The 14372-nt window shown below is 40.1% G+C and overlaps 1 protein-coding gene across 2 annotated transcripts in view; it reads left to right on the top strand.

Annotated features, from left to right (window-relative positions):
* The window catches only part of celsr3 (cadherin, EGF LAG seven-pass G-type receptor 3), a 96753-nt gene that overhangs the window by 58912 nt on the left and 23469 nt on the right, over positions 1-14372 (top strand). For both annotated transcript variants that reach the window (XM_031845411.1, XM_031845410.1), the window contains 6 exons: positions 3177-3318; positions 6477-6597; positions 8131-8314; positions 9222-9323; positions 9414-9508; positions 10123-10332. In XM_031845411.1, coding sequence (XP_031701271.1) covers positions 3177-3318; positions 6477-6597; positions 8131-8314; positions 9222-9323; positions 9414-9508; positions 10123-10332 — 854 coding nt within the window. The remainder of the gene's footprint in view (positions 1-3176; positions 3319-6476; positions 6598-8130; positions 8315-9221; positions 9324-9413; positions 9509-10122; positions 10333-14372) is intronic.

Below are 14372 nucleotides of genomic sequence, written 5' to 3'. Positions count from 1 at the left end.
CTTCAGTGTAAAGAGACGACCGTCTATTCAGTGCTGTTAAATTAAAAAGGCGCCCTGAAAGCAGAACTTACTGAAGGGGGGGAAGTGATTGTGTGAGAGGCAGAGATCTGTGTTGGAGAGAAAGTCGGAGGGATCAGTACGACATTCCAGGCAAAATGTAATATCTTATTTTTTTCTGCTTTTCACTTGACGGTTAGTATTAATATGAATATTATTTATAGTATTTTGTCTTGGGGTGGTTGAGAGGCTTTTAAAGGTTTGTATTTGGTCAGTCTCTGAAAGACAAACTCTGTCTGTATTTAAAGCACACAACCTTTGAATACAAACAATCAAAACAATAAATATCATTATTGATGTCTTATTATATCTTATATAGATACTAATATCAAAATGCATGTCAGAATATCTTGAATAAAATGTAATTTCCATGTACATGTATTATCATGGGATTCCAAAATGATTTAAATTCGAAAGTAAAAGTCTTACCACATCTGATGCAACAAATAGTCCTGAGATCTGAACTGCATCATAAGGATTCAGCTTCACTCAATGATTTATTTCATATTCAGTCCTTCAGCACCATTGTTAATGTGCCTGTATTGGTTTCATTGCTTTTAATTCCATTCCAACATGAAAGTTGGGTCTTATGATGCGGCTAAGTCACATAATATTTTAATCTTCAAATTGCTTTTTGTGTCCAACTGACTCAAATATAGTCCAGATATATAAACATTCTGAGGATTTGAAACCAGGATATTTTTGCTACAGGTAGTATTGGTAAAATGATTTGTTTTAGGTGTATAGGCTTTAATTACCACTGAGCATTATACCTCTACCAGTTACTAACAGGCCACGACATACAGTATCTAAATGCCTCACAAGAAAAGGTCTCAGGCTTTACCTGCTGGATTTGAGCTCAGTTAGCTTCCTGCTCATGCTTCACTCGTTCCCCACAGTGTCCACTCGACTGGCCCCGCTCCGGTCCTGCTCTCATTTTGGCGACTAAGCTGCACTGAGCTCTGTTTGTTTCTGTTCAGTTAGGTTTTTAAATAGACACAGACAGAAACTAAACCAAAATCCTTCAGGGAATGAGGGTTGTGATTTATTTTCCGTCACGGTTCCAGCTGAAAATTGCTAAATACAATCTTTTACATTTTACATTTTGTCTTTGACATTTTAGATATAAGAAAATATGAATAGATCACACTTAAACCATATTTGTGCTTCAAAAATCTGTGTCAACATTTCATGAATGGGTCTCGTTATATTCTGTCCAACCTCACCTTGTTATATAATTCATTCCTTTTACAGTCGACAAACACAAATTTCGTCCTCCTTGATCTCTGGTGAATCATTTTTTAATTCATCATTTAAAATAAATTGCAGTAGAAAAGCCTCTTTTTGCATAGTTCACCGTGATAAGTGCTATATTTGCTTAGTGCTGAAATTGTAGTTGTTTGTGTTATTTGCGGCGGAAAGTGAACATGTTTTTTAAAATTACTTTTCTAGAGCGGTGGTGGTAATTTTCTTTCAGAGGCAGCATTACGTTGCCTTTCATTCTGAGTGAATGACAGCGTTGTAATGCACAGCTGTGGCTTGTTTTCCATTAGTTGGCCCAGTCGGAGTGAGTCGGAAAAGTGTTGTGTGTGACAATCGCCGTTTGATGTTTGAGATGTGTACCAGTGATCTGACGGGTTATTATTTCTGGTAGGTGGATGGGAAATAGGGGGACATTCTGCACATTTAGATTTCGATAGTTGTGTTGTGCTCTCATTTCATGATTGTACATTCAAGGGATGTTTTGCGTGGACATCGTGAATGCCAGTGCCTCTGTCATATTTTCTGTGCCCAATTATTGTATGCCGTATTTCCAGTGGTAAAAGACTTGAATATTAATCTGATATTTAGGTCACGTAGTTAAAATTAACTCAAATGTTGTTACCGTAAAACCCTTTAAAACGTGGTTTCAAATCAAGTGTTTTAATAAGAGTTAAGTTTAAAAAATGTATGTTATTTGTTTTGTTTTTTTTGTCCCAGGCATCTAAAGCATAATGTTCTGTTTAGGCAACTCAAAGCATTTGGTAAAGTTTACGGAAAGATTGTGGTTTTGGTGAAAAAGTTATGTCACAAGACATGACACTTTTCTAATATTTAACCAAAACCAACCTTTCACTAAACTTAAGTTCTTTTAATAGCCTAAACCCAGCAACAAGATGAGAAATCGGGTCTCTAGTGTCAAAGTCCTGACATTTGTTCATCCAACCATCTTCCCCATGACTTCTGTGCGTTTAAGTTATAAGAATGTCAAACTTCCTGCATAAAAATGATGTATATTGCCGGTGAACGTAATCCATGTAGATTACGATTACATTGGTAAAGTTCTATGTAAACATATTTTGTTGAAGACAGGATTGCGAGGTGGTGTTTGAATTTGACTTGTAGGGTGACAGTGGTTGTAAAATTTAGGATCGGTGCCTCCCTAAATGTATCAGTCTGATACTGTGCTCATGTTCTCGTACTCATAAAACTACTCTGATACAACCGCACCCTTAGTACCAATACGGCAACGCGACGTTAACCTCTCGTCAGTTAAGCCTCACAAGCCGCCCAGCTGCAACGATAACCCGATGCACACCCGTCCTGGAGACGCAATGTTGAGTGCATTGTTGTCGACACATTTGTATCAGAAAATCACATGTTGAATGTTTCTATGTCAGCAACAGCATTGTGTTGTCCATTTAATTTGTTAGAGTCAGAAAGTGAGGAACATCTGATGAAAATAACACATCATTTCAAAGTAATTGTTGCAACTGTAATGGTATTATTAAGTACTCATATAGAGACTCGGTATTGGCAAGTACTCAAATGTAAGTACTTGTACTTTGCTTCGGAGCATCTCTAATAAAATGAATCCTCCCTCTCTTTCGTGGTGGACATTTTCTTCAAACACATAGCACACATGGAATAATCGCACAAAACATTGTCTACAATGTGGAGACCATACCTTCGCACAGAAATCAGAGGGAAGTGTCTCCCAGAAGACAGAATACAGTACACTCTTACCACCCCAAAGTCAAAGAAACCACATACGATAAGCCCCTGTGCTGCTCATACAAGACGGTCAACAGGTCCGTTGCTCCAACCACGACTAATGGGAAACTCTCTCTCTCCCTCAGGTTACTATGGGAGAGGCTGCACTGACGCTTGCCATCTGAATCCATGTGAAAATGAGGCGCAGTGCCACAGGAAGCCCAGCTCATCCCACGGATACAGCTGTGACTGTGGAGACAACAACTACGGGCAGTACTGCCAACACAGGTACACACACAATTGACTCAACATTTGAGCTCCAGTTTACCTGTGGGACGTCAACTGGGTCTAAAATCTCTTGATGCTGCCTGTAAAACCAGCTAAACTCTGTTCCAGTGTTTGTGTGTGTGTGTGTGTGTGTGTGTGTGTGTGTGTGTGTGTGTGTGCGTGCGTGCGTGTGTGTTTGTGTGTCTTGGTAGCTTTAGTTCTGCCTTGTTGTCCCACATCTCCAGCGTTGCCTGTAATCCACAGGGGAATGAGTGTAGACTTAACGTAATAATGCACACACACACACTAAGGTTATCCGTGTGTGTGTAACACTATGTGATGTGAGCGTGACCCTGACCTCAACCCCATGCTCCCTTCCTTCCTGCCCGTGAAATCCACACATACTTACATACATTACATGTATCTCATGATCTGTTCTGTGTGTGTGCGTGTGTGTGTCTTCTTTGATCTAGTTGGTGTGTGTTTTAACAAAGACACACATAGTCCTATTGTCAGCTGCTGATGAAATATATGTCTACTCTCTTCTAATTTCCCCTGATGTCCCTCCCTCTCTCCCCCGCTGCTGTAATTTCTTTCTTCAAATAAGACACCAAATTTAGAAGTTTGGCTCATTAATAATCTTCCTACTAACTCAAACTACCAAAAAAGTTTGTTTTTCATCATTGTCATTTTGTTTTTGTTTTTTTTAACTCCTAGTCAGACAAAATATGTGCTTTAAGACACCGGTGACCTCAATAATATACTGTCTACCAGTAACAATAAAAAGTAATCATTAGCTCCAGCCCTGCCCTTCCCAGGTGTCTAAAATGAGACCATGTGAGCTATGATGATAAATAGTCTTAAAACCTCTTCTCACTCTGACGGCCCGCGGGATAACTGCATATTTGTGTTATGCACACAACTGCCCTGTAACGATGAGTATTAATGTGATATCTCATTGGAAAGCTACGGTTCTTGTAATTCGATTTGTGCAAACCATTTCAAGATACAATAACAGCAGCAGGTACAGTTAACGTCTCTGTCAAACAAGCACTCCAAAAATAGCCATCGCCGTGACTCACCGATTATGATCCATAACGTCCCCCTCGTGCATGCTAGTCCAGCAAAAACGGTCTTGCTAGGTGGCTAAGGGTCCACTCGATCGAATCCAGTAAAAGATTTAGTCCAAAACACATTAGTACGTCCATAAAGACCCACGGGGGGCTGTTGCATCATTTCAAATTAGCCAGCAGATATGATAACTCTGCGATCATATTTCGGGCATAATTTCACTTTTCGTGTCAACAGAGCGGAGATTTTCATCACAAAATAGAGCCTACATTCCGCCGGTTAGATTGACACCTCATTTGACCCAATAGGAGCTTAGAGTCTCCACCGTTACGGAGGAGAGGGCAGAGAGGGTGTAGTGGGTGGTATGTATTTTAGCAGAAGTGGCGATTTTAACATTTTGGCCAACGAGAGTCCGCTTTGAAAGACAATGCCCGCCTCTCTTCTTTGGATAAAACTCGAGCCAATCGCAACAGATCCAGTTCAAACTCAGGCTCCACATAGCCAATGAAATTACGAAGCCAGGGATATGCAGATTTATCAGATTGAATGCTGGGAAAGTTTCTAACCTGAACTGGAAACCATGAGTCAAGTTCCTGGGACAGAGTATGAAGACTAAAGTCTGGTTCATGAGAATTTTCAAGAATCTGTGAAAGTTGATAATGGTTAAATATGATATAGTTAACCATACATCAACATAAATAAACTATAGTTCAAATTTTGAACTCGGAGTTTGTTGTAATATATGCATTTTGATGTGGTGACGCGAGCCTCCAAATGTATTTTTACATGGCCGCACTTTTAATAAACCACGTGTAAAATATTAATTTTCTGCTGTATTGTTATCAAATTTTAACTTATACTAGGTGTCATGACTGTTAGCTGTCAAATGAGTCTTTTCAAGCCTGTAAGTCCCAGCCATAGATAGCTGCAGCCGTCTGTCGGCCAAAACAGATCTAGGCAGAAATAAAATGCTTCTCTTTCACTGTGCTGAAAACGCATTAGCTCAATGCTAGTAGCACTTACAGTGATTCTGACTGATTGTGAAGAAACTTCAGAGTGTTGCCATTCAATAAAGACTAAAACCATACATGTACTCCCAATGGTTCAATAAGAGCTGTCAGTTTACTTTGGGTACGCGGTTGATAGGCGTTTTAGGCAAATTATGCAGGAATGAAAAGAGGTTTTAACTGACAATTTGAACTCATTTCATCAGAGCACAGTCAGCGCAGCTTCCTGTTAAGACGCAGCTTCTGTTTCTGTGCCGCTCCTTCCTCAGTTCCGATCAGACAGAGCGTTTGGCTCTCTGGGTGTGTTTGTGTTGCCATTGGAGTGCTTTTAAAAGCCAAGAATACACAGCAGGGAGAGACGCTTCATTTGGAAAAGTCGGGAGATGTAACGAAAATAATCTCTGGAGAAATGCAGTCGATGCTAATATTCTATTAACATCGCTGATATCTGAATTACCTCTTCTAAACTCCCCGCAAGGAGCAATAAAGACACGCGCACGGGAATCTGCGCGGACTGTGAAAAGCGTTCGTCTCCTCAGTGACCCATTTGACACTGAGAACAGACGCAGAGCACATTATAGTAAATGAGATGTGAGCAAAGAGAAGAGCTGAGTGATGGTAAACCGGAGCCATACAATCTGAGGTGTGTTTTAAGTTCAGCAGTTTAGAAAACGTTGGTTTTAAGGTGAATTATTAGATCAAGTTTATTTTTGCTTAAACATCATTCTTCATGTCTGTGACTCAGCATATGCTAAGTGCAGATTCTTTTCACTCTTGTCTTGCTGGCCTCTCAAACTGCCTTGCTCTTATGATCTCTAGTTTCTGCCGGCATCTTTCACTATTAATATTTGATTAGTGTGATCCCTCTCCTCGCTTCCTCCCTCTCTCCTTTTCTCACTCACAGTATCTCTCTTTAATCTCTATGTTTCAAGCTCATTAGTTAGTTTGTCCTTAGTTAGAAGTCAGAATGAAAGATGGTTCAAATTAAACGTTTTTGACACACTTTATTACTGTCTTTTTCCATACTGATTCTCCCTGCTTGTTTGTTTGTTTGTGTGTGTGTGTGTGTGTGTGTGTGTGTGTGTGTGTGTGTGTGTGTAGGATTGATCACCAGTGTCCCAGGGGATGGTGGGGATCTCCGACCTGTGGACCGTGTCACTGTGACACCAATAAAGGCTTCGACCCAGACTGTAACAAGACCAGCGGACACTGTCACTGCAAGGTAACCAGGAGACACGAACACACCCACACACACACATCGCACATTGCTCAAGTTGTAAAGTCTATAAAAATAAAGTTTGTAATTTCAGCTGTAGATCATCAGATTTTTAGTTGTCTCGTATTTACTAGAGAGTTATTCGTCGTATTACAGAGCTGTTGGACAGTAGCTGTTCAAATCTCTATTGAATGATTACAGACCTGCTGTTAAGTTTTTTTTTTATATATATATATATCATGATCACACTGAATACTGTTAGGATTAGAAGGACTTTGGTGGTGTAGCTCTACAGCTCACTTTGGCTTTGGTTTAAGCCAGACACACAGTAATCATCTCGCAGTCTTATGGTCTGACAGACTAAAGCCAGACATTCAAACTACATCAACCATGATACCATCATCATCCCCACATATTGATATTTCTGCCTTGTGTCAATGTGTGAGTGTGTTTATTGATATGTTTGTGTATAGCCGGCATATTTAACCCTGTTTTATCCCGTCCTTAATCTGATTTTTTGACCCTAATCTTTAATCTCTAATATTACCCTTGAACAAAGTACTTAACCTCACGATGTCCTGTTCCCTTTGGCTCCTTGATCTTGATTTTCTGAAAAATTAAGCTTGAAATAAAAGTTTTTTTTCTGTTTTTCATGCTCACAATATAATCATGTTTTCATTTAGCCTTTCAGGTCAAGGCTGACACACACACACGAATCTGAAAAAAAAGCAACAGCAGATTACTTGGGAAATTCAACTTAAAATGCAACATAAAGCTGCTGCCGGCTGAGATAATAATGTGTTTGGTATTTACAAAGTTTCCTTAAAGAACCCCTCCAGACATGTTTGAAGACATATACAAATACTCAGAATAGTCTGGGCCTGATATGTTTTTCCCACAAAAACTATTTGAATTGAATTGTTATTCCTTCTCCCTACAAAATCTAGAGTCAATGAATATGTAAATATTTTTCGATTCAGAATTTGAACTTTTGGACCACTATTGGCCTCCAAACTCCAAAAATGCTTTTAGGTGCACGCCTTAACTTTAAGGTCAACACTGAGAAACTTTTCCACCTCCAGCAAGTTTATCTGAAAACAAACACACATTCACACACATCATTCTGCACGGAGACGGTGAAACCTCAAAATGAAGTTACAATGAGCGAACACATTTTTTAATCAAGGGGGTATTAAAGAATTAAACAGTGGTTCAGCACCATCATCCTCTGGCAGCACCATCATTCTGTCTCAAAAATGCGGTGTTGAACATATATTGTCATGCAAGTTTAGCAAACGAAAGAATTCTGCTTTTCCTTTATCTCTTGTATTCATGTCTCTGTTTAGGCAGTATCCCCTCTTGTGTCATTGTATACATCTTACCCTAATGCATGTGGTGATATAATCGCTGACACTATTCTTGGCACTGTGACATTTTGCATGCATCTGACTGAGTGTCGTCTGTGTGCCTAATAAGGCCTAATGAGTGTGTGTGTGTGTGTGTGTGTGTGTGTGTGTGTGTGTGTGTGTGTACGTTCAGGAGTTTCACTACCATCTGCGGGGCTCTGACACCTGCCTGCCATGTGACTGCTACCCGGTGGGTTCCTTCTCGCGGTCGTGTGACCCAGAGACAGGCCAGTGCCAGTGCCGGCCCGGCGTGATTGGTCGCCAGTGCAACATATGTGACAGCCCCTTCGCTGAGGTCACAAACTCAGGCTGTGATGGTGAGAATGCTTTTATTCTTTGTTTCAGACATTTTGGTTTTAAAATGACTGTAATGTACACCACAGAGGGCGACATCATTCATTAAGAAGCAGTACGTTGCCTCGTGGGAGGTGAGATTATTTGTTGAAACAACATTTAGTTTTTTGGCTCAGGGACTGAAACATTTGTGAAATTACTATTTCCACCAACTACTTTATTTTAATGGATAAAACATGTCGCTATCTCGCAGCGCCTTTGTGGGTCATTGAAAAAAGAACCAAATGATTGACAATATTTGAACGATAGTTTGCAAAGATGGATTTAATATTAACAAGTTGTCTGTGTTGTTCTCCAACAATAGACCACATCATTTGTTACCTTCTTTAGTCGAATTGTCCCTTTGCCAGTGGTACAGAAAACTGTGTCGTGTGTAATTTAAGGACAATGTATAATTTTCAAGACGGCTTTCAAACCAGTAAATTATCCATAGATAGAAACAGACATGAAAGGAAATAAAGATGCAATACTGAACTTCCACCATTATTAATCATAACTGTGTAATCATAGGATTTCGGTTTCTTCTTTTGTTCTGTCTTTCAAAATTGGCATGTTTGTCGAACAAACCTGTCCAAGCATACAATAACAAAGAAACTCTTTGTTATTGTTAACTCTTCATCTTCATCCAGTTAATTTGATGTATCCTTTTCTTCTCTTCGGTGGAGCTTTGTCACTTTCCACTTTCCATTTTGCAATTATCTCCTTTCTGCTATTTTATTCTCTCACTTCCCTTTTCATTCACTTCTCTGCGTGTGTCAAGTCAAAAGAAAAACATTTCCACATTATTAGTGACTTTTTGTTATGTTTTTAATTTAAAAAAGTTCATCAAATGATAAGGATGATTTTAAATAAGGTTCTTCCTCTCTGCAGTCATTTATGATGGATGTCCCAAGACCATCACTCAGGGGATCTGGTGGCCTCGGACCAAGTTCAACCTTCCTGCAGCAGTGCCCTGTCCCAAAGGCTCTGTCGGTCCGTACACACTCAGACACTTTGGCATGATTCATTTATATATATACGCCACGTCCTTGAGAAACATCTTCCTGTTTCTCCTCCTCGCAGGTGCCGCCATCAGACACTGTGATGCGGAGAGAGGGTGGCTGGAGCCAGACCTTTACAACTGCACCTCACCTCCATTTGTGGAGCTCAATGCTGCTGTACGTAGAGTAATACCACTAATACCTTTAAATACATGTCTCCATGGGTCCCAAAAACCTACCTCGAAAAGTGCTGAATCCAGGCCAAATCTAAGATGCGCCCTTGCTGATGAAGGCTTTCACATTGTTTGAACGATTGTGTCTGTTACCTTCTGTAACAGTTTCCAGTTTCAAACTGTGCTGAAAGCCCTCTGTTGTTTGGATCTCAACTTGTAAATTCAAAACTCCCATTGCAGGAGTCTGATGTCTCTTTTTTTTTTTTTTTTTTTTTTTTTTTTTAGAACAATGGGATTTCATTGTATTTTGTGGCATCAATGCACAGAAGGTTGTGGACCCATTAAACTTGTCGTAGTCCTCGTGTTTAAAAAATTCAAAAAGGTTCGGTAGGACATAATACCCTAATTCCAACAAAGTACTTGCAAGTAAATAAGTAAATGCAGATATTTTAAACAACATTTAATGAACTACAGATCCAATACAATACCTCTTACAGACATGCTGTAGTGTTGCTGTACATATTCAAATTGTAAGTTCCAATTCCAGTAATTCTAAAATACATGGTAAAAGGTTGATAGCTTAACTTTTTCATGTTTTATCGCTGTCTCCATATTTAGCTTGATTCTCTGGAGCGTAATGAGACCGAACTGAACACCATCATGGAGAAGAAACTTGCCCACCAGCTCCGTGACGTCACAGAGGCAACCGACCGACTCTACGGCAACGACTTGCAGATCGCCGAGCGGCTGCTGTCCCGCCTCCTGACCTTCGAGAACCAACAGAGCGGCTTCGGACTCACCGCTACTCAGGATGCACATTTCAATGAGGTAAAGTGAAGTTATATTAGTAAGTAGTAAGAGGTCATGTATCTGCAGGTTGTGAGAGGTTGTTTGAAAGACGGACAAGATAGTGAAGTGTAAAGCCAATAATCAGTTTGTGCTGTCGATTTTAACGTGTGAAAATCTAAACGCTGCCACTGTACCTGCTCTGTTTTGAACAGACTTCATCTACATTTTTTACCAAGAAACGTGTAGCCAACAAGCTGATCAACATTTTTGGAGATAGTACTTTATGGAGATAATCTCCAAATGAATCACAAATGATTTGTTAATATGACATTTAACTTATTTTAAGAACCAAAACAGATTTCCACTCGACAGTATATTACTGCCACCAGTAACCACAAATGTGCAGAATAACAGCTGCTGTTATTTAGAACAGTAGATGTGACGGATATAGTGAACCTTCATGGGGTACAGACCCGGCGACGAGATGTCTTTTCTCTGAAATGGGAGGTAATGTTGCTATGGCGATGCAGTGACAGTAACATGTCATCTCCCAAATTTAACTGAGTCTCGTTTTACCTGATACGAGTGCTTCAGCTGAAGATGCAGGAGCTGAGACAGAATCATTTTAGCTTGCTGACGTTTTGACATAAAGGCGCTAACAGACATCTCCATATCATTTAGATATGAATAGTTGGCTTACACATGTCAGCCAACATGTTTGGCTGACGATAAATCAGTCGTTCCATACATCATAAAGTAAAACCCCTCTCTTAGCTGTTAAACTACTTTTTTCAATTTACTGGCTCATGTGTCAGTAATTGACAAATTGCATGTCACTATGGAAACAGTTGTGCGGAATTGACATGCTGACGACAGTGTATTTATTTTCATTCATGGAGAGAATTTTAATATCCTATCTTGGTCAGTGAAAAGAAGCATCTGCACGCACACAAATCCGTGCAAAAATCTCTCTGCTTTTGGTCAGAGACCTTCTTCAAGTCAAGAACAGGAAGCAAGTGAATGCAGCAGCACAAAGGGTTAAAGAAACATCACTCGATTAGCCTTCAGGCAGAGCACTCGCATCAATCACTTGAGCTTGCGTGGCTACACATTAGGGGTATTGTAGTCTTGGGTATGAAGGACTACAAGTTAGAGACAGTGTATGAAGCAGCGGTCGACGGTGGACCTTTTAGATATTTTTTAATGTTCTTGTTAATCAGTGTGCCATATAAACACTGAAGTTTAATTATGACACCACATCAAAATCGAACTGCCAATGGTTGTGAAAGAAGTCATTTGGCGTGAGGATGCGACGGCACCTCAACATTTCCCAAATACTTATTGCCAGTCTGCCATTGGTTAAGGTGCCACACATGCCTAAGGTTGCCTAACCCCTGGTCTGTAGAGACAGTCAAGAAAAACTAAGCACGGTGAATATGCGAAATTCACAATATATGCAAGATAGAATATGCAACAATAGAGATAAATTCCAAGTAAATATCAGCCATCATCAAACATAGAACATATATAATCTATTATAGTTTATTCACAGCAAAACACTCATGTTGAAAGACTCATTAACACCCAGTGTGTGCAGTGTTCTCTAATATCAAATCTTGGTTATTAAATTGAATTAGTCCCACTTTAGTTCCTGTCATTCAAGCACACATTGATACACGTTGCTATAATACACAGGATGGATATATTCTTACACCTCTAGCAGCGGTAGTATTAGAAGCAGCAGTAACAGTGATGAGATCCGGCTCGTTCATGCAGCCGGGAGGTGATTCATTGAGAAGGGGGCCATGGTGGGCAGTTAGAAAGCAGTATTTTGTCTCTCACATTTTTCTACAGTTGACCCGGGGAAGTATTTCATAATTTATGATAGCAGGGAGAATTTAGCCACCTGATGAGAACTGTAGCAGAAGTAGCCCCACCCTGAGATCATTCATGCTGCCATTACAACTAAGAACAGTTGCTATAGAAACTGAGTGAGTGAGACTGTAGTATAGTGAGAATCAAACAATGTATTTTTGTAATTATATCCAAACATATAAGATTTTATTAATGCATACTCCATGTGTTTTCTTTCCAAAACACAAAGACTGAAAGGTATTGTTTTGCATTGATGGGGCCGGTGACCTTCACTGTGTTTCTCTGAGGAGTAAGAACTCCTCCTGCTTCATGCAGGAGGTGTAGCCGTCGCATCATATCTTGTACTGCTGTACATTCAGTGGGTAAAAGGTAGAAGAGTGTATATTTTCCCTCTGAGGTGAACGATAACATAAAAAGCACTCACCTTTATCTGGTTCAATACACACTTGTTGCACACGCTGAATTCCCACATACACACTTTGTGACACTGTGAACCAAAGCGGAAGGATGCCGTCCTGTACCAGTGTTTCTTTACTCGTCTTACAGCCCCCGTCAGGGGCCGACTCGTTAATCATAACATCCAATAAGAAGAAATAGTCCCTCAGGATTAGAGTCAGTGTGCTCTGTGCGCACAAAGCACACTGACTGAACAACCAATGTTGAATTGGTTTATGTCTTATAAATCATTCATTGCCAATGTCAAATGAACAAGATCATTCTGTTGTCACAGGTCGAGCCTCACACATTATACAGTACATTGCTTCATGCGATCAATGCATCATCTTTGGCTAGAAAAAAGGACAGTTGCTATAGCAACACAGCCGTGGCATTAATGGCATCCTATAGTGAGTGAAATTAAAACATTTTTCCTTTCATGTCACGACATTTCACTTTCCCCACTTCACCTGACAGTAAATCAGAGGTATGGCCACTGAACAGTGTGTTTAACATAAAATATAAAAAAATAAATAAATACAATTTATGTGGAAATACTTGACACCTGACTTTAAACAGCAGCTATTAGGCCTGACGAACAGGTAGTTACTATAGTAACAGGGCCAGTGGCTGCAGGAGGAACAAAGGGAGGCTGAGAGGGAACGAGCGTTCTCACTTCAGGAATGAAGCGGTGAGTGGAGGGAAGAAATCCTTCATGTTCAAGCTGTGATCAAATCCATCCGGAGACTGCTGCACCTCCAGATAGAGCTCGTGTCTCGTCAAGCACACAGCAAAATTGTGTTTTAAAATAAGGAAGAGAGAAATTCGGATACGACATGTTCTATCTATGTTCATTAAAACATCTGACGTCCATTATGGCACCAATGAACGTCACAATGTTCCCAACAGGTCGGTGATGTAATTGTTCCTCAGAGTGAGATCTCTGCAGCGTAAATGACGGTTGAGAAGAGAAGGGAATTCATTTGAATAGCTAATGTAAAAAAAAATATTCACAGTAGTGGTGGATATGACAACGTTGTTGAATTGATCGGGCTGGCGTCCATGCTGCCTCTCCTTCAGGCTCTGTGTGCCCCTGTGCCTCCTTCTCTCCCTGTAATCCTGTCATCTGCTGACTCTTCGCGTCTCTGTCCTTTTGTTAGCCTCCATTGTTTTTTCCCCCTTTTTTTGTTTTCAACAGATAAATACAGACCATATGAGCTCTTGCAGTGTACAGCCTGATGTGGTTGTGGAGGTTAAGATCCACCATCACATTTGTCCTCTATTGTCGTGTTTTTAATATTGTAATGTGTTTCAGTTCCGGATTTTCTCTAAATAAGACCATATGATGAGAGGAAGCCATTAATAGAAACTGGACTGTTTAATGTGCTTTTTAAGAACTCAGGAAGCACGGGTTTGTTCTAAAAAATATTTGTTCATACCGGTGTTTTTGACCTTCTGTAACCTGTAACAAATCAGTACAAAGGTTGGATTAGATCTTTAAGCATCTGTCTGTTGTGATCATCCATTTTGTCTCTCTGTAATTCTCTTTTACGGTTTTCTACTGCAATCCCTGTTTCTGACTTCTCTCTCCTCTACAATTCACCACGTTCTTCCTATACCCCACTGTATAATGTTTTCCTTGTTTGTTTGAAGGTTTTCTTGTGTATTCTTCCTCCCCAGAGCATTATGTGGGACTGCAGTGCTTCATTGGGTCTGGTGTAGTCAGACTGCAAGAATCATATTAAGCACTTTTCTCTCTCTCTCTCTCT

This window comes from Anarrhichthys ocellatus, unplaced genomic scaffold, assembly GCF_004355925.1.
Source record: "Anarrhichthys ocellatus isolate YVR2014 unplaced genomic scaffold, GSC_Weel_1.0 scaffold5, whole genome shotgun sequence".
In the NCBI taxonomy this organism is placed as follows: domain Eukaryota; kingdom Metazoa; phylum Chordata; class Actinopteri; order Perciformes; family Anarhichadidae; genus Anarrhichthys; species Anarrhichthys ocellatus.
Note: the sequence above shows the minus strand (reverse complement) of the source record. Positions and strands in the feature narration are given on the sequence as shown.